This window comes from Seriola aureovittata, chromosome 20, assembly GCF_021018895.1.
Source record: "Seriola aureovittata isolate HTS-2021-v1 ecotype China chromosome 20, ASM2101889v1, whole genome shotgun sequence".
Taxonomy (NCBI): Eukaryota; Metazoa; Chordata; class Actinopteri; order Carangiformes; family Carangidae; genus Seriola; species Seriola aureovittata.
Genome location: NC_079383.1, coordinates 23,626,176 through 23,646,175, shown reverse-complemented (window position 1 = coordinate 23,646,175; position 20,000 = coordinate 23,626,176). Strand labels below are relative to the sequence as shown.

General features: G+C 46.2%; 3 protein-coding genes across 10 annotated transcripts in view; 2 read left to right on the top strand and 1 right to left on the bottom strand.

Annotated features, from left to right (window-relative positions):
• ptprma (protein tyrosine phosphatase receptor type Ma) overlaps positions 1-9,751 on the top strand; it is a 104,672-nt gene extending 94,921 nt beyond the window's left edge. For 6 of the 7 annotated variants that reach the window (XM_056364056.1, XM_056364054.1, XM_056364053.1 and 3 more), the window contains 2 exons: positions 96-245; positions 789-1,052. In XM_056364056.1, the coding sequence (XP_056220031.1) occupies positions 96-245; positions 789-1,037 (399 nt within the window). In that variant the 3' untranslated portion in view covers positions 1,038-1,052. Of the gene's footprint in view, positions 1-95; positions 246-788; positions 1,053-5,209; positions 5,342-5,449; positions 5,576-6,921; positions 7,086-7,431; positions 7,568-8,276 lie in introns of those variants that run through there. The other variant, XM_056364057.1, reaches the window with a different exon arrangement.
• Positions 9,752-10,434: 683 nt separating this feature from the next.
• On the top strand, positions 10,435-15,949 carry LOC130161161 (endothelial zinc finger protein induced by tumor necrosis factor alpha-like). Its single transcript, XM_056364201.1, has 4 exons — positions 10,435-10,584; positions 13,244-13,479; positions 13,659-14,027; positions 14,381-15,949. Exons 2-4 carry the CDS (start codon positions 13,257-13,259, stop codon positions 15,811-15,813), a joined length of 2,025 nt encoding a protein of 674 aa, XP_056220176.1. The 5' UTR covers positions 10,435-10,584; positions 13,244-13,256; the 3' UTR covers positions 15,814-15,949.
• Positions 15,950-16,092: 143 nt separating this feature from the next.
• chodl (chondrolectin) overlaps positions 16,093-20,000 on the bottom strand; it is a 7,453-nt gene continuing 3,545 nt past the window's right edge. For both annotated transcript variants that reach the window (XM_056364206.1, XM_056364207.1), the window contains 5 exons: positions 19,838-19,995; positions 19,686-19,730; positions 19,519-19,602; positions 19,293-19,389; positions 16,093-16,993 (listed from right to left, as the gene is read on the bottom strand). In XM_056364206.1, the coding sequence (XP_056220181.1) occupies positions 16,912-16,993; positions 19,293-19,389; positions 19,519-19,602; positions 19,686-19,730; positions 19,838-19,995 (466 nt within the window). In that variant the 3' untranslated portion in view covers positions 16,093-16,911. The remainder of the gene's footprint in view (positions 16,994-19,292; positions 19,390-19,518; positions 19,603-19,685; positions 19,731-19,837; positions 19,996-20,000) is intronic.

Here is a 20,000-nt window from a genome sequence, read left to right as displayed (position 1 = left end):
GGGGTGGGGTGGGGTGGGTGGGGGGGGCGGGTGAGGGGGATTGAGGGGGGATGATGAGTTCCTCTCTAAAGACATCTCCCCCGTCTGTCCACCAGGAGCAGTATGTCTTCATCCATGACGCCATCTTGGAGGCTTGTCTGTGTGGCGACACTGCGATCCCAGCCAATCAGCTGCGCTCAGTTTATTATGAGATGAACCGATTGGATCCTCAGACCAACTCCAGTCAGATCAAAGAGGAGTTCAGGGTGATTGATTATTGATTCATATTTAATCAGCTTCATTAATAATGAATTAATTAGACATTAAGAGCTGTAGGTTTATCAGTATTAATGAGTAATTATTGAAGTCTACACCTGGTCTACACTTTAATGAGTCGTTAACTAATGAAGTCACCAGGTATTAATATTATTAATGTAAATAAACCATCAGCTGTTCCTTAATGTTAATGAATCACTAATGAAAGATAATAAACATCCACCGTTTATTATCTCAATGAATGAAAATAATTTAATTAATAAATGAAAGTAATCCATTAAATGTGTAATTATAGATGTCGTTATTAATAAATGATCCTCACTCATTAATAAACATGTCAATAACTCACTAATAAACATGTTAATAAGTCAGTAATGAAGTGTATAGAGAGTCAGTTCATGTCTTATAACTGGACCAGTTAATGATTTATTAATTATTAATTAGACCGATTCTACTGTCACTTATTGATTGATTGTGTTATGGGTATTGACCTGCTATTGATCTGATATTGATCGGTGTGTGTGCGTGCTCAGACTCTGAACATGGTTACGCCGACACTGCGCGTGGAGGACTGCAGCATTGCTCTGTTGCCTAGAAACCACGAGAAGAACCGCTGCATGGACGTGCTGCCTCCTGACCGCTGCCTGCCGTTCCTCATCACCATCGATGGAGAGAGCTCCAACTACATCAACGCTGCGCTCATGGACGTATGTAACACACTCCGGTCTGTTCTGGACCTTTCAGCTATCTCACATGATCTTCCTCTGCAGACAGACATGTAGCGCCATCATTGAAAACAGTTCACATTAATATCATCATCATATGTCCTCCTTTCATTTTATTTATTCTAGTTCCCATGATGCTCTGGGGGATCTATAATCTATAATCTATAATGCTGTGTGTCTGCTTTGGCTTTTATTGTGAAAAACAGAGGGTGTGTACAGGTGTAACACTGGACATATTAAAAGATGAAGGGACCCTGGAGTTAGAGTCAGGTCCAGATGTTTGTGCTGCACCTCTGGATGCATAAGGACAGACAACGAAAAGAAGGAAAATGTGATGAACTGTCCCTTTAGATGACAGAGAGAGACAGAGAGAGAGACACAGAGCCAGAGAGAGAGACAGAGAGAGAGAGAGAGACAGAGCCAGAGAGAGAGACAGAGAGAGAGAGAGAGACAGAGCCAGAGAGAGAGACAGAGAGAGAGACAGAGAGAGAGAGACAGAGAGAGAGACAGAGAGAGAGAGACAGAGCCAGAGAGAGAGACAGAGAGAGAGAGACAGAGAGAGAGAGACAGACCTCCTCTTCCTCTCCCTCCTCCTCCTCTCCCTCTCCCTCTTCCTCCTCCTCCTCTCTCCTCTCCCTCCTCCTCCTCTCCCTCTCCCTCTTCCTCCTCCTCTTCCTCTCCCTCCTCCTCCTCCTCTTCCTCTCCCTCCTCCTCCTCCTCCTCCTCTCCCTCTCCCTCTTCCTCCTCCTCTTCCTCTCCCTCCTCCTCCTCCTCTTCCTCTCCCTCCTCCTCCTCTTCCTCTCCCTCCTCCTCCTCTCCCTCTCCCTCTTCCTCCTCCTCTTCCTCTCCCTCCTCCTCCTCCTCTTCCTCTCCCTCCTCCTCCTCCTCTTCCTCTCCATCCTCCTCCTCTTCCTCTCCCTCCTCCTCCTCCTCCTCTCCCTCTTCCTCCTCCTCTCCCTCTCCCTCCTCATCCTCCTCTTCCTCTCCCTCCTCCTCCTCCTCTCCTCCTCTCCCTCCTCCTCCTCCTCCTCCTCTCCCTCCTCCTCCTCCTCCTCCTCTCCCTCTTCCTCCTCCTCTTCCTCTCCCTCCTCCTCCTCTTCCTCTCCCTCCTCCTCCTCCTCCTCTCCCTCTCCCTCTTCCTCCTCCTCTTCCTCTCCCTCCTCCTCCTCCTCTTCCTCTCCCTCCTCCTCCTCTTCCTCTCCCTCCTCCTCCTCCTCCTCCTCCTCTTCCTCTCCCTCCTCCTCCTCCTCCTCTCCCTCTCCCTCTTCCTCCTCCTGCTGCTGTGTGTTGACATTAATCATTTATGAACTGACATTTCAGGAACACTCCTCCTGTCAATCAAGCCTGATGGGGTGGGGTGGGGTGGGGTGGGGTGGGTTGGGGGGGCGGGTGAGGGGGATTGAGGGGGGATGATGAGTTCCTCTCTAAAGACATCTCCCCCGTCTGTCCACCAGGAGCAGTATGTCTTCATCCATGACGCCATCTTGGAGGCTTGTCTGTGTGGCGACACTGCGATCCCAGCCAATCAGCTGCGCTCAGTTTATTATGAGATGAACCGATTGGATCCTCAGACCAACTCCAGTCAGATCAAAGAGGAGTTCAGGGTGATTGATTATTGATTCATATTTAATCAGCTTCATTAATAATGAATTAATTAGACATTAAGAGCTGTAGGTTTATCAGTATTAATGAGTAATTATTGAAGTCTACACCTGGTCTACACTTTAATGAGTCGTTAACTAATGAAGTCACCAGGTATTAATATTATTAATGTAAATAAACCATCAGCTGTTCCTTAATGTTAATGAATCACTAATGAAAGATAATAAACATCCACCGTTTATTATCTCAATGAATGAAAATAATTTAATTAATAAATGAAAGTAATCCATTAAATGTGTAATTATAGATGTCGTTATTAATAAATGATCCTCACTCATTAATAAACATGTCAATAACTCACTAATAAACATGTTAATAAGTCAGTAATGAAGTGTATAGAGAGTCAGTTCATGTCTTATAACTGGACCAGTTAATGATTTATTAATTATTAATTAGACCGATTCTACTGTCACTTATTGATTGATTGTGTTATGGGTATTGACCTGCTATTGATCTGATATTGATCGGTGTGTGTGCGTGCTCAGACTCTGAACATGGTTACGCCGACACTGCGCGTGGAGGACTGCAGCATTGCTCTGTTGCCTAGAAACCACGAGAAGAACCGCTGCATGGACGTGCTGCCTCCTGACCGCTGCCTGCCGTTCCTCATCACCATCGATGGAGAGAGCTCCAACTACATCAACGCTGCGCTCATGGACGTATGTAACACACTCCGGTCTGTTCTGGACCTTTCAGCTATCTCACATGATCTTCCTCTGCAGACAGACATGTAGCGCCATCATTGAAAACAGTTCACATTAATATCATCATCATATGTCCTCCTTTCATTTTATTTATTCTAGTTCCCATGATGCTCTGGGGGATCTATAATCTATAATCTATAATGCTGTGTGTCTGCTTTGGCTTTTATTGTGAAAAACAGAGGGTGTGTACAGGTGTAACACTGGACATATTAAAAGATGAAGGGACCCTGGAGTTAGAGTCAGGTCCAGATGTTTGTGCTGCACCTCTGGATGCATAAGGACAGACAACGAAAAGAAGGAAAATGTGATGATCTGTCCCTTTAGATGACAGAGAGAGACAGAGAGAGAGACACAGAGCCAGAGAGAGAGACAGAGAGAGAGAGAGAGACAGAGCCAGAGAGAGAGACAGAGAGAGAGAGAGAGACAGAGCCAGAGAGAGAGACAGAGAGAGAGACAGAGAGAGAGAGACAGAGAGAGAGACAGAGAGAGAGAGACAGAGCCAGAGAGAGAGACAGAGAGAGAGAGACAGAGAGAGAGAGACAGAGCCAGAGAGAGAGACAGAGAGAGAGAGACAGAGAGAGAGAGAGAGAGAAGGGGAGAGAGAGAGAGAGACACAGAGAGAGAGACAGAGGGAGAGAGAGAGATAGAGAGAAAGACACAGAGCCAGAGAGAGAGACAGAGAGACAGAGAGAGAGAGAGACAGAGAGAGACACAGAGCCAGAGAGAGAGACACAGAGAGAGAGACAGAGGGAGAGAGAGAGATAGAGAGAAAGACACAGAGCCAGAGAGAGAGACAGAGAGACAGAGAGAGAGAGAGACAGAGAGAAGGGGAGAGAGAGAGACACAGAGAGAGAGACAGAGGGAGAGAGAGAGATAGAGAGAAAGACACAGAGCCAGAGAGAGAGACAGAGAGCGAGAGAGACAGAGAGAGACACAGAGCCAGAGAGAGAGACACAGAGAGAGAGACAGAGGGAGAGAGAGAGATAGAGAGAAAGACACAGAGCCAGAGAGAGAGACAGAGAGACAGAGAGAGAGAGAGACAGAGAGAGAGACACAGAGCCAGAGAGAGAGAGAGAGAGAGGAGAGAGAGAGATAGAAACACAGAGAGAGAGAGAGACAGAGAGAGACACAGAGCCAGAGAGAGAGAGACAGAGAGAGGGGGAGAGAGATAGAAACACAGAGAGAGAGAGAGAGAGACAGAAAGAGGGGGAGAGAGAGAGACAGAGAGAGAGAGACAGAGAGAGGGGGAGAGAGAGAGACAGAGAGAGGGGGAGAGAGAGAGACAGAGAGAGAGAGACAGAAAGAGGGGGAGAGAGAGAGACAGAGGGAGGGGGAGAGAGAGAGAGACAGAGAGAGAGAGACAGAAAGAGGGGGAGAGAGAGAGACACACAGAGAGAGAGACAGAGAGAGGGGGAGAGAGAGAGACAGAGAGAGAGAGACAGAAAGAGGGGGAGAGAGAGAGACACACAGAGAGAGAGGGGGAGAGAGACCTTTGGTTTATATGAGAGAGCAGTCTCAGCATCTCTGGTTAATGGAAGGTTCAGTCACACACAAACCACAGTATTGTACATCATACCCTACCATTTTCTAATAAACAACTCTGTCGTCATGGAAACCAACCAAATACCTGACCACAGACTGTGTGTGTGTGTGTGTGTGTGTGTGTGTGTGTGTGTGTGTGTGGTGTGTGTGTGTGTGTGTGTGTGTGTGTGTGTGTAATGGAAATGTCAGTTGGAAGCTCCTTTCACATTAAAAGCTCAGACAGTGAAAAATCGTTGCTGTTGTTGTTGGTGTCATTTGTTCACCTGTGTGATGTCATTTCCTGCTGTTTGACCAACCATATATGGCGTGTTACCGTCACAGAGCTACAAGCAGCCGTCAGCATTCATTGTTACCCAGCATCCCTTGCCCAACACGGTGAAGGACTTCTGGCGTCTGGTCCTAGACTACCACTGTACGTCCATCGTCATGCTGAACGACGTCGACCCCGCGCAGGTACACGCACACACACACACACACACATGGCTGCATGAGGAGATGAGTCAGATGAATCTGATCTATTATTGATAATCTGGATCAATAACCTCCCTCTGTCTGTCTCAGCTGTGTCCTCAGTACTGGCCGGAGAACGGCCTCCATCGTCTGGGCTCCCTGCAGGTGGAGTTTGTCTCTGCTGATCTGGAGGAGGACGTCATCAGCCGTATCTTCAGGATCTACAACACAGCCAGGGTGCGTTTGTTTTTTACTCCATCACCTGCCTCTGTGGTCCATGTTGCTGTGATGATGCTGCTGGCTGCGTAGTCAACGGTGACTACAAGGCCACCCCCACCTTGACCGGTGTCTGTGGGACCTTAGATCAGCTGTCGTTAGATGACAGATGTTGTTGCTAGGCTACCTGATGTTAACTGATAGTAAGCGCTAATTGAAGCTAGCTGGATCTAGCAGGTGATATCACTAACACAGACACTGATCTAACATCAGTAGCTGCTGGTGGTTGATGCTAGCTATTGCTAATTGATGCTTCACATTGAGGTGAAAATCAAATCCATCTTTTTTTTCTAGCAGAATTTGAGCTAGCTGAAAATTAGCATTAGCTTAGCTGTTAGCTGACCACAGTGCCTCATGTTGCTAACAGCAGCTACTGTCATTAATGTGAATAGTTCACATGCTAGCTGTTGCTATGTGATGCTAGTTAACACTAGATCAACATTAGCTGTGACTAAAACAGAATTAATGAACACAGGTGTGTGTTAGCCGACAGGGTTAGCAGTGTTAGCATAACAACATCTTCCTCTGTCAGTCCAGGGTTGTTTGATTTTGACCCCTTTACCTCCTCAGGTATTTGGGGTGTGTTTGATTTCCATGTTGGTGTTCGATCCAAACCCCCTTTTCCTATCCTGTTTCACCAGATTTAGATCAGAGTGCGTTTGATTTAAACCTCTTCACCTCCCCATCGGGCCGAGTTTAGGTTCAGCTACGTTTGATTTGTGCCTCTTTTCCTCACTATGTCTCACAAAATCTGGGCTGTGTTTGATCCAGACTCCCGTCCCCACTCGCCTCGTTGTGGCAGGTCGGATTTAGATTTCAGTGCGTTTGATTTAAACACTTTCTCCTCCCTGTCTGTTCACATTTATGTTAGGATCTACTTTTCTTCTTCCGTCCTTTATGCCCTTCACTTCACCCTTTGCTTACCTCCTCCTCTCCTTCCCTTTTTCATTCCACATATCCCTCATTTTCCTTGTGTACCTGTTACTTTCTGTACCACCTCCTTTCCTTTCCTTTCCTTCCTTGCCTCCTTCATCCCTTTCAGTATCTCCTCCTTTTCCTCCCTCCTGCCTTTTGTCCCTCCCTCCTTCCTTCTCCATACCTCCTTCTTTCCTTCCTTCCTTCCTCCTCTCTGAGTTTAGTTTAGGGTGTGTCTGATTAATTTACCTCCTGCTGCCTTATGTGATTTTGGGGTACGTTTCATTTCACTGCCCTCTCCTGCTGTTATGTCCCAGACAGACCTGAGATTAGGTTTAGGCCAAGCTTGTTTTGACCCCCCTGTCCTGCCTGTGCCCCCCCCCCCCCCCCAGCCGCAGGACGGGTACCGCATGGTGCAGCAGTTCCAGTTCCTGGGCTGGCCCATGTACCGGGACACACCAGTCTCCAAGCGCTCCTTCCTCAAACTGGTCCACCAGGTGGACAAGTGGCAGGACGAGTACGACGGAGGGGAGGGACGCACCGTGGTCCACTGCCTGTAAGACACCAGAACCAGAGCTGAGGACAGTCCTGCAGACACTACTACTGATACTGATACTGTAGTACTACTGCTGCTACTACCACTGATACTATAATCCTGCAGACAGTACTACTGATACTACTGCTAATACTGCCACTGATACTACAGTAGTACTACTGATACAACAAGTACACACAGTGACAGTACTAATACACAGATACAGAAACTTGATCAGTGATGGTTTGTCTCCATCTAGTGGCGAAAAGTGGAACAACACAGACTTAATGTTTCCTCTCCTTGTCTCCTCCTCCTCTCTCTCTCTCTCTCTCTCTCTCTCTCTCTCTCACCCCCCCCCCCCCCCCAGGAATGGAGGGGGTCGCAGTGGTGTGTTCTGCAGCATCAGTATAGTGTGTGAGATGTTGCGGCAGCAGCGATGTGTCGACGTCTTTCACGCCGTTAAAACTCTGAGGAACAACAAACCAAACATGGTGGATCTGCTGGTAAAGACAAAACAACATCATTTCATATTGATTCATTTATATTTTAATTTTTATTTAATAACAAATCACACAATCACACTGTCATCATGTTATCATGCTCTCATCAAAGAAACAACATTTATTGAATTTTAGTTTATTTCTTTCTTTGACTTTAGCCTAATTAAATTTTCTAAAATCTTAATTTTATGCAGGATGACATTATATATATAAATATATTATAATTACTATAGTTATTATTCCTGTTGTTATTATTAGTGGTATTGATATTGATAAACACATTCAATTTTATTAGTTTCTTTTTTGATTACTTATTATTACATTTATTAATTTTCCTTATTGATTTTATTTCTTATCACTTTCTTATCATAATTTTCATTAATCAAAATTAAATATTTACTTTAGTATTTTTGAGTTAAGATAAAGATAGATAAATAAATAAATAGAAAAAGTTGTTGACTGTGACTGTTATTGTTTATTAGAATTATATTATATTATAATCCTTTTCTTTTAAATGTATTTTCTGTAACATTGTTATGAATTTATTTTTTATGACTCATAAACTTTTGTTATTATTAATATTTTATATATATTATATTATATACTGTATATCTATATTAAAAATAATCAATATTATAACTTTATTATATTAAGATAGTGATACTGCATGACCCCTGTTGACCTCTGGTGACCTCTGGTTCTGTCTCTGCAGGAACAGTATAAGTTCTGTTATGAAGTTGCTCTGGAGTATCTCAACTCTGCTTAGCTTCAACAACAGACTCTTCATCATCATCCTCCTCCTCCAGTGATAAAGCTGCACAGTCTGGGGGGGGGGGGCAGCGGAGGGGGTCTACTACTGACTGAAGGTGAAGAGGAGGACAGGAAGTGATGAAGAGGAGGAGGAGGAGTTTTTGCACTGCCTTGTTTGACTGAACTCTGAGACTCACCATGTGTCACTGTTGTTTTTATTGTGTCGTTGTGTCGATGAACCAAAACACATCAGAGTGGAGCATCTTGTCTGTGATCACCAGCTTCACTAACACATCACCATCATCATCACCATCATCATCAGCAGCATCTAAAGAAGCTTCCTGTAAACTTTCATCCTGCAGCTCCAGAGACTGAGCAGAGGTTTTCACACTGTGCTGAGGTCACTAACACTAACTAACCAGTGTGGGCGGGGCCTCTCAGTGTGAAAACCTCTGATCAAGAGTATGAGGATCCTCAGGATCTGGAAAACTGTGTTTCTTTTAAAGCTCTGATCATAATAAATCATGTGTGGAATCATTTTTATGATCAGCTGTGGAGGCGGTCTGAGGATGATGTCAGTTTAAAGGTGGACTCTCATTGGTCAAGGGGCAACATGAGGTTTAAATAAGTGATAGAATGATTAGTCATTAATCAATAAGCTGATCACTAGGGGTTTTAATGATTGAGCAGCTGGTGTTTGGTCCAGAGCTTTCAGCTGCTGCCCCTTTAAAGATTAGTCTGGTAGGAGCTCAGAATAACATGGATGTCTCCATGGCAACGGTGCAAACTGAGTGATCAGATAATGACTGTGTGATGAACGTTTGAGTTGTCATCATGTGTTGTCTGTTTATTTGTTTATTTGCCACAGAGAAACAAACAACTATCTAAAGACATAACAACCTTTATATTAAAGTCACAGTCCGTCCGTCTTCTTCTTCGGTGGTGCTTGATTTTTACTGCTGCAGAATAAAACCTGACTGGACTGGAATCACCTGACCACATGGTCCCAGTCTGGACCCTGGTCCCCCTTCAGGTGGTGGTCTCTGTTCCCTCCTCAGCAGCTGGATGATGCTGGTCGGTGTTGTGTTAATAATGTACATAGAGCAGGAGGAAGCAGGAAGAAGAATATTTATTCCTTCAGTTGTTCTCAGTGTCGGTGTCGTTGCTGTCATCGTTCTCATGAAGCACAGAGAGAGAGAGACACTACCATATGGGACGATGTTCATATATGATGTTTATATATGATGTTTATATATGGCTCTGGTGTCATGTAACCCGGGTCTCGTATGGCTCTGGGTAAATCGTAGTAACTTGTGTTTGTGGTTTTGATTGAACTCTGTCAATGTATGGCTCTGTTGCTGATGAGAATGTAATGAAAGCTTTTATTTATGTTGTATGATCCCAAAATACTACAATTAAAAACCTCTATACACTTCACTTGGAAACAGCTGGTTTATTCTTTACAACAAATTTTTACATCTGTTCATTTACTCATTTATATCAAAACGAACAGAAACTGAATATTGTCAACACTGGTTGAAATTGTCATATTGTGTGAAGGTTAGGTTTTTCATTTTTATTTGCTTCTAATTAATTACAGTTATTGTTCATAATTATTATTTATCATTATTTAAGCAATATCACACTCAGGGAGTGAGTTTACTGAATATGAGCACGGCTGTGATTCGGTCCGAGGTCAGTCTCTCCCTCACTGTGACATTCTTTTATACAGCAGTTCTACCAGCGCCATTTTAGTTCAATAAACAACAACAGATTATGATTTGTTTGATTATTTTATCATTTATTTGTTTACACCAACACAAATAGTTCCAACTGGACTGTTGCTAAGCAACCTGTAAACATAGCCCTGACCTATATCAGCCACATGGAGAGATTCTGTCCAATCATATCACTGGATCAGAACTAACTGTTGTATGATTCTAATTGTTTTAATAATTATTATCAATGATTATTGTTGTCCTGATGACGTCAGCTCTGATGTTTACGTATCAGCGGGTCTGTTGAAGTGAACACAGCAGCAGCTGCAGTGTGTCCTCTGACCTGTGGGGGCAGAACCGACCCGCCGAACCGGATGAGAAGAAGAAGAGGAAGTAGTAGAAGAAAAAGCAGAAGAAGAAGAAGAAGAAGAAGTGTTTCCGGTGCGGCCCGTTCTGTCGGCTTTCCGTCTGAAGTTCGGACAGATTCGGAGCTGAATCTTCGTGTGGACGTTAAATCCTCCTCACACACAGCGCGAGCCGCTCTGCTCTCAGGTAAACCTCACACCTGCGCTTCACCTGTCCCCGCTCCTGTTTTCTGAGAGGGACCACACGTTAGTTAGCACCGTGCTAATGTTAGCATCAGAGGAAGTTTGTGTTGGTGTTTGTGAATATTAATATTTATTCAGATTAAAGTCGGAACATGAACCGTTTTGTTTTGTTGTTGGAAAACCAGTGACAGGAAACAGACTGATCACCGTCTGTGATCAGTCATCGATCAGTTATCACTACAGTCTGGACAGGTGGAGAACAACGAGCCGAGAGTCAGTTTAATCCCGAAGTCACGTTCACTTACACCTGCACACAGGTGAACAGGTCACACGGATGATACATCAACTACGGTCATGACACCTGAGACTGTCTCTGTGCAGATGTTTTGAACAGGAACATTTACCTGAGTTCTATACGTCAGTGTGTCTCCAGTATCTGTTGCTGAGTTTTATTGTGAAGGTTCCTCCACTACACTTACAGACTAACATTGATCTCCTGACTCCACTACATTTCTATGAAGGACTCTTACTTTGAAGCAGTGGAGTGGATGTTCTTTTATTTTGAAAATGTGATAGACCACACACTGTTGATCAGAGGAGAAGAACCAATCACAGCCAACTCCTCCACTGTCGGTCAGTCAGTCATCGGTCAGTCAATGATCAGTCAGTCAGTCAGTCAGTGATCAGTCAGTCAGTCAGTCAGTCAGTGATCAGTCAGTCAGTGATCAGTCAGTCAGTCAGTCAGTGATCAGTCAGTCAGTCAGTCAGTCAGTCAGTGATCAGTCAGTCAGTGATCAGTCAGTCAGTCAGTGATCAGTCAGTCAGTCAGTCAGTCAGTCAGTCAGTGATCAGTCAGTGATCAGTCAGTCAGTCAGTGATCAGTCAGTCAGTCAGTCAGTCAGTCAGTGATCAGTCAGTCAGTCAGTCAGTCCAAATATAATAAACAAACGTTGGCTTTAACTCGCTCCTGAAGACTCGGTGCTCTGGCCTTGACTCCTCTCTCTCTCTGATCCTCTGCACCGGCAGCTTCCACTTGTGGCTGAGAACTCGTCCTACAGTCAGTCCTGACTCATCAGTCAGTCAGTCAGTGATCAGTCAGTCAGTCAGTGATCAGTCAGTCAGTCAGTGATCAGTCAGTCAGTCAGTGATCACCGGCAGCTTCCACTTGTGGCTGAGAACTCGTCCTACAGTCAGTCCTGACTCATCAGTCAGTCAGTCAGTGATCAGTCAGTCAGTCAGTGATCAGTCAGTCAGTCAGTGATCAGTCAGTCAGTCAGTGATCAGTCAGTCAGTCAGTCAGTGATCAGTCAGTGATCAGTCAGTCAGTCAGTCAGTGATCAGTCAGTCAGTCAGTCAGTGATCAGTCAGTCAGTCAGTCAGTGATCAGTCAGTCAGTCAGTCAGTCAGTGATCAGTCAGTCAGTCAGTCAGTCAGTCAGTGATCAGTCAGTCAGTCAGTCAGTGATCAGTCAGTCAGTCAGTCAGTCAGTGATCAGTCAGTCAGTCAGTGATCAGTCAGTCAGTCAGTGATCACCGGCAGCTTCCACTTGTGGCTGAGAACTCGTCCTACAGTCAGTCCTGACTCATCAGTCAGTCAGTCAGTCAGTCAGTCAGTGATCAGTCAGTCAGTCAGTCAGTGATCAGTCAGTCAGTCAGTCAGTCAGTGATCAGTCAGTCAGTCAGTGATCAGTCAGTCAGTCAGTGATCAGTCAGTCAGTCAGTGATCACCGGCAGCTTCCACTTGTGGCTGAGAACTCGTCCTACAGTCAGTCCTGACTCATTAACTGTATCTCATCAGTAACATGAATTAACTTTTTTTTCCCACATTAGAAGAACTAATGATGTCTGCGCTCTGCACCGTTTCACTGTCCTCGTGATTCTCCTCCTCACAAACTCTTTTTAAAATAATTTGTGATTTGAGACATTTCTTCCAAAAGAAACATACACAATGGGATGTAACGTTAATTGAGGGAAACTTTTCAAGAAGCCGGGTGTGCTTGGATGTAGAAATAATATTCATCTGTAATGTTGCCACCTTTCATGTGAAAAAAAAAGCTGCAACTGGTTTGGTTTTCCTTGACATTTCCTTATTCACAGCACTTTGAGGACATAACATGAACGAAAATATGGGATAAATTTCGGCCAGTATTGATTCAAATCCACGAATACCAAGAAAACAATACAATACAATCATTTTTATTTCAAATACGGGACGATCCCGTACTATACGGGACGGGTGGCAACCCTATTCTCCTGTTTGAAGAGCCGCAAAATCAGGTCGCCGCCTCCTTCCACAGGCAGAAGATCCAGCGTGTTCGTATTCTTCTTCTTTGGTAATTTGGGATGGCTCTGCCTGATGCACGGATTACGATATAGCGTCACTACATTGCCATAGTGGCGTTGCAGTTACGAACATTAACAAGTAGGCCTACTAGAATTTTATCAAGATGTGGCGCAAAATGTGACGGAGGCGGCCGCCTCCTAATTCTCTATGCAGGAAAAACCATGAATATATAATAAGAATATTATATAATAATAATAATTATATCTAATATCTGAGCAGAAGATCTGGACTGTCTCAGTTCATCCACTGATGTTAGATTATAAAACTGATCCGATGATTGATCGGGACGGGGGGGTGATCTGTCCTCTGCTGGTGTCTAGGTGGATTTTAAAGATGTCCTCTGGTCTCCTGGAGCCTCCTGGAGGAGAACAGCTCTGTGTCTTCCTGCTGAGAGCTGAAGGTGGTGAGGAGGAGGAGGAGCTGAGGAAGAGGGAGGTGGGCTGCCAGTGGGAGAGTCCAGAGGAGGAGAGGCGGGAAGTGGGCTGTCAGAGCGACTCAGCAGAGAGGAGAGACGCTGCCGTCCAGGTGGACCTGCTGAGTCACTGGAGACACTCAGGTGAGAGACACACACACACACACACACACAGGTCCAGTAAAGACACTGGATTTACCCAGAATGCCTCAGGGTTGGTCTGGTGAACCTGGACCTGTGAACTCAGCTGATGAGCTGGAGGTCGTACCTGTGGTCAGGTGTCTCATTAAGATGTGTTTCCTTCACTGTCAACGTGTCTGCAGGCTCCTCCTCCATGCTGCTGCAGTGTTTACAGCTCAGACCTGATGGACCAGACGGCGGCGCTCTGCTGCAGCACTGCACCCCCAACCGGACCAGAACCAGAACCATCAAACCCGCCATCAGACTCTCCCCCAAACCCCCCCAGCCCCGGTCCAGGACCCAGAGGAGACCGCTTCCTCAGGGCGCCAACACCACCAAACGAAATCCAACTCAACACCGCCACCGCCGGGTGTCATGTGATCCTGACATACGGGAGGGGGAGGGGGAGGGGGAGGGGGAGGGGGAGAAGGAAGGAGACGAGGAGGAGGAGGAGGAGGAAGAGGAGGAGGTGGAGGAGGACACAGGTGATCCCAACTGGACTCCACCTGAAGGTGAGTGAATTGGGGAAATGACGATGTTCAGATTTAATGTTTTGATGTAGTTTCAACTGATTAATGGTTCAGTCATAAATAAATGTATTGATCAGATTTCATTTGAATACAGTGTTATTATAATTAATATTTTATTTATTTTAAATTTCAAATTTTGTGCTGAATTTTATTTGATTAATAAATATTAAATGTTATATAAATATTGAATGATTATTTTTTTTAATTCGATTTTTTTAACTTTATACTCAGTTTGAATATAAAAATAAAAGTTTAAAATAATTTCATGTCTTTTATTTATGGTGAAAGTCATTAATCAGATTTTACTTGTTGACTGTTTACCGCCCCCCACCCAGATGTGGCATCTCACACGTATCCCTCAGCCCTGGGGGACGTGCGGCTGGACTCCGACTCCCAGCATGCACCTGGAGTGGTGAAGCTGGAGCCCGACAGCACCATGTGTGACGTCTGTGGGAAGGTGATGAAGAACAAGTCGAGTCTGGCGCGTCACTCCTTTATCCACACCGGGAAGAAGCCGTTCGCGTGCCACCTGTGCGACCTGCGCTTCAATCGCCGTGACAACCTGCAGCACCACCTCACGCGGCTGCATCCCAACGGCGTGGCCAAGCTGGAGAAGCAGCGCGAGGCGACGGCGTGGCTGTGCGCCGTGTGCGGGAAAACCTTCAGCTGCCGCTCCCGGCTGAAGACGCACGAGGTCATCCACTCGGGCGTGAAGCCGCACCGCTGCGACCTCTGCCCCAAAGCTTACATGAGGACCAACGACCTGGAGCACCACAAGAAGATCGTCCACGTGGAGGGGTCCGCCGAGGCGCCGCGGCCCAGCTCGCTGCTCTGCGACTTCTGCGGGAAAGAGTTCCGGTGCCGCTCTCAGCTCGCCGTCCACTTCCAGACTCACACCGGTGAGCGGCCGCATCTTTGCGACATCTGCGGCCGCAAGTTCGGCCGCCAGTACCAGCTCAAACGCCACAAGATCCTGGTCCACGCCAACCAGATGAACGGCGAGGAGAGCCCGCCGCTCGACGCGCCGTTTGCCTGCGGCGTCTGCGGGAGGCGGCTGAAGTCTGAAGCGCTCCTCGCCGCTCACTCACGCATCCACAGCGGCGACAAGCCTCACCGCTGCGGCGTCTGTATGCGCACCTTCCAGCGCGCCACCTGCCTGAAGCAGCACCACCTGCGCGTCCACCTGAAGGTCAAAGTGAACGACGCGCAGCGCGCCGCCGGCCGCAGGAAGAGCGCGGCGCCGGCCAAGATGTTCCCGTGTCCCGTCTGCAGCAAAGTGTTCAAGTTCAAGTCTCTGCTGGCAAGTCACTCCATGATCCACAGCGAGGCGCGGCCGCACGCCTGCGACTTCTGCAGCCGCCGCTTCAGACGCCTCAGCCACCTGAAGAGACACCGCGAGGTCGTCCACGCCAACGGAGCGCGCCTGCCGCAGAGCTTCGTCTGCCACATCTGCGGCAAAGACAAGAAGTGCCGCTCGCAGCTCGCCAGACACGTCATCATCCACACGGGCGAGCGGCCGTTCGCCTGCGACCTCTGCTCCGCCCGCTTCAACCGCAGCGGGAACCTGCAGCAGCACAAGAAGCGCATGCACGGGGTGGGGAAGGGGGCGGCCGAGGAAGTCCCGCCCATTCTGTTTGACGACGACATGACGCCCGCTCTGACGTACAAACAGGAAGAGACAGTGGTGGCGGTCGACGCCGCTGCTGACCGGCTCGAGGACACGACGAACGAGGAGACGGAGGTCGTTCATCAGCTGGTCGCCACCTGACGCCTTCTGAACTGAGCACGCTCAGGGCGGCTGGCTGATCTCAGAACGATGTGATGGATCTGTGAACGATGGACGATCAGATGATCGATTGATCCATAATGATCAGATATTGATTAAACGTCAACATGATTCAGAAGGTTTGTTTCCTCACATTTGAATCTTTATGTCAAACTGTAGCTGTCCTGGAGCTTTCAGTCATGTCACATGATCGTCCTCAGCGTTTTTTTATAAACCAACAAAGGGAGGCAGCTGATTGGTTGAATTCTAAATAACAACAAACAGTGACAGGAATTATTTTTATTCACAACAAAACAACAACACAAACATCTGGATAGTCAGCTGATGAACTGAGGGGCGTTTCCATGACAATGACAGAAAACTGCTTCAGATGTAATCAGTCGGACAGTTAATGAGTTTGTTAATTAGCAGTTTTTTCAGAAGCTGACATCAGATCAGGTTCCTCAAAGTGATGTCAGTTCATGGTGCGTTCAGGTCGTGTGGGAACAGACAACTTCACTCAAGTTCTTTACATAGATTAAACAAACAAGACGAGGCTGCTCCCAGGCTTCATGCTAAGCTAAGCTAAGATGAGCATGGTTCGCATACAGACACCAGACTCTGACAGGAAGCATTTGACACAATGTTGACCTGTTTCTTTAAACCGTGAGGTCGGATGTGTCCGGCAGGGGGCGCTCTGACCAGCTGACTCAGGGTGCTCACAGTCAACACTATAACATGACATCACCACAGGAAACACAGGTCAACCAACAGGTGAAGACCTGGGAACCAATCAGATGTAACAAACAGACAGGTGAAGAGTTCTCTGTAGGAGAGAGGAAGGTAGACAAGGGAAGGAAAAGACTGTGTGTGTGTGTGTGTGTGTGTGTGTGTGTGTGTGTGTGTGTGTACTTGTACGTAGGTATAAACACAGTCAACTACATAGTCCATTAAAGCCTCTGTGACATTGTTGTACACCTGCTCCTGAACGCACCACGTCGTCATGATGATGATGATGATGAATGGCTGAGCGGTGGTAAGACTGATGTCATTCCTCACTGCCGACATGCTGATGTCACTGTGATGTCACCGGGTGGGGTTTCAGACCTCCATGCTATCAAGTTTGGGTGTCCTGGAGATCCACAGGTTTGATTGGTCGGCGGCAGTCTTTGTGCGGGGAGTACTGCGGGAGAGAGGTGATGACATCAACGTCATCATCATCATCATCATTATCATTATCAGAGGTACAACCTGTTTCTGACATGAGTCTGTTTCCAACCAAGTGAGTGAGTGAGTGAGTGACAGACACCTGTGGACCAGGTGAAGCACAGGAAGCTCAGGCCCCTGCAGGTGAAACGGAGGGAAACTTTACCAGAAGCTTTATTGATCGATCACTGAGTCACAGATTAAACTGTAGGTAACAACACCTTCACCTGCTGCTAAATCACCATGGAAACGGCTTGAAAACATGAGTGCATGTCACATCAATCCAATAATATCTCATCATTTAACTTTCTCTTATAATGGAGGATTTTTACTTTGCAGTTTCTGCTTCACTGAAGATCCGAACAGTAACTGTTTATTTCAACCAATCAGATCAATAATCAGCTCAGACTTAATTAGCACTGGCTGTAATTAACAGATTAACAGCAGCTCATCATGAAATGAGGAAAGTTTCCAGGAAATTATCTGGAGGCAGATTAATTTGTCCAACACATCTTATGATACACGGAGGTCAGTCAATGAGTTTAACAGAAATACAAGAAGGATGAAAAATAAAAGTAAAAAGTGTAATAAGAAAACAGTATAAAACACAGATTATAAAACACAATATCTCATTAAAGGGCAAAGATTAAATGAAGGCAGTGGAGAACAGAGCAGTTCTTAGCTTCTTTTTAAAGTTAGTTACAGTTCTGACAGATTGGATTTGATCCTTTGGAGCTGGTTCCAGCCGGCGGCAGCACAGTGGCTCAAAGACTTTCACCCTGTTGAGTTTAAACTCTGGGCTCCACTAACTGAGCAGCTCCTGCAGACCTCTTAGGTTTCTATACATGGAACTTTTCAGAAATATATTTAGGGCCCAGGCCATTTAGTGACTTACAGACAATAATTAAACTTTGAATTCAGAATCTGACTGGAGGTCAGTAAAGCTGGAGTAACATGCTCTGTTGTTAGTTTTAATCAGAACCAGCAGAATGTGAATCAGCTGCAGCTGTGTGATGGTCTGATCAGGTGAACCAATGAGGAGAGAGCGATGGACACAGCTGTTCCTCAGGTGATGTTACAGCTGTGATGTGTTTACTGACACTAAGATCCCCGTCCATGACTACACCCTGATTTTTAACATGAGCTCAAGTATTTAATGCTCTGGACCAGTGGTTCCCAACCTGTGGGCCGGGGCCCACTGGTGGACCGCAAAGGTATTGGTAGTGGGCCAAAAAATCATTTGCAAAACGTAAAAATAATGAAAACAAAAATATTGTTTTTATGTTATAAAATGAAATGATCTTAAAAAACGTGAAAAATGTTTCAAAACTCCTTCCATTGTATTTTTTCCTTGTATTAAAGCCTGTCACTGGGGCTTTATAATTCAAAAGCAGAGGAGTATAGGTTTCTCTTTCATCCGCCCGGCAACAGTCAGAGTAGCCATTTTGTTTTCAGGTTGTCCGTCAATCTCATTCTCATGGACACGATATCTTGGTAAACCCTTGAAAGAACTACTTCAAATTTGGCACAAATATTGACTAGGACTCAAGGATGAACCGATTAGATTTTGGTGGTTAAAGGTCAAAGGTTACGGTGACCTCACAAAACATGATTTTGGCCTTGTGAACATGATATCTTTGTAACACCTTGAAGGAACTTCTTCAGACTTGGTCCAAACATTCAGCAATTATGATAAAATGTCACAGAAATGTTAAATATTTTCTGTGATTCTGGATAAACAGGATGTGACCTGGAACTAGTCTGAGTGGTGGAGGGATACGACCACAAGGAGGTGGTTCTAGATCAGGAGAGGTTGATAACCTCAGTCTTTAGTGATGCAGATCAGTGACTGAAAGAAGGGAGCCGTTCACTGTCCGCAAAAGTTCAGATTCTACACCGCTAAAACACTTTGAAGGAAACGTGTTGGTCGAGTGCGAAGGAGCGAACAGGTGCTTCAGGTGCAGCTCTTTCTCTTCAGCCGTTCACCATCAGTGGCAGATTGGTGTTGTGTTGCAGAATAAAATGTGATGTTGGATTTGACACAAGTGAAACTGAACATTAACACACACACAGCTGATTCAGCAGCAGCCTGCAAACACCTGGACTGATGCCAGGTAACACACTCACACACACACACGCATTCACATTCACATTCACACAGCTGCTCCCGTGTGTGACTCCTCATCACTGAGCTCTACACAGTCAAACTTGCAGCCTCAGCTCTAACAGAGGAGCAGAGGATCTTGGGAGATGTAGTCTCTGCGGTAAAGTCTCACCTTCTACTGAGCATCTGAAAACAACATGTCCCAGAAGCCACCAGGATGAGCAGCAGCAGGGGGATTGTGGGAATGATCACGTAGACCAGTAGCATGCCTGAGGAGAGACAAACAGACAGTAAATACTGGACTAGTCCAGTCCAGTCTAGTTAGTCCACACCGGACCACATCTGATCTGTCCAGTCCAGGTCACAGATCAGGGGTCAGACGTCAGAGGAGTTTGTACCTGAAGCTCCAGCCGTGATGACCTGAGGGTGACCCCCCTCACTTCCTGCAGACTGTTTGACCCCGCCTCCACCTGCCGTTGTCTCTGAGGACACGACACACACCTGTCACACACTTTGACCTGATGGTGGCGCTACAAAAAGTCACACTGAAGCGAATCATGCTCACCTGTGCTCCGCCCTCCAGGTGTGTGTCCCGTCACACCGTGGCTCTCTAAAAGAAACAAGGAATCCAACACACCTGAGTCTATCAGACTGAAGCTGATTGGCTGACAGTACCTGTTTGTTTATCAAAGACTGAAGCTGATTGGCTGATGGTACCTGGTTGGTATTTGCAGATGAAGTTGTGTTTCATGTTGCAGCGATCGTCGTTCCATTGGTAGAGATAAGCCCCGCCCAGACCAGGAAGTGCTGTTGGTTGATGGTACATGACGACGCAGGCCTCTCCTCCGCAGGACGGCTCGTCAAAATACCAGTTCCTACA

Bases quoted from the DNA above. Each gene is read 5' to 3' on its own strand.
- LOC130161161 (XM_056364201.1), top strand. From the start codon at position 13,257: ATGTCCTCTGGTCTCCTGGAGCCTCCTGGAGGAGAACAGCTCTGTGTC. The intron at 13,480-13,658 runs GTGAGAGACACA...ACGTGTCTGCAG, and splicing joins GAGTCACTGGAGACACTCAG to GCTCCTCCTCCATGCTGCTG. The intron at 14,028-14,380 runs GTGAGTGAATTG...CCCCCCACCCAG, and splicing joins CAACTGGACTCCACCTGAAG to ATGTGGCATCTCACACGTAT.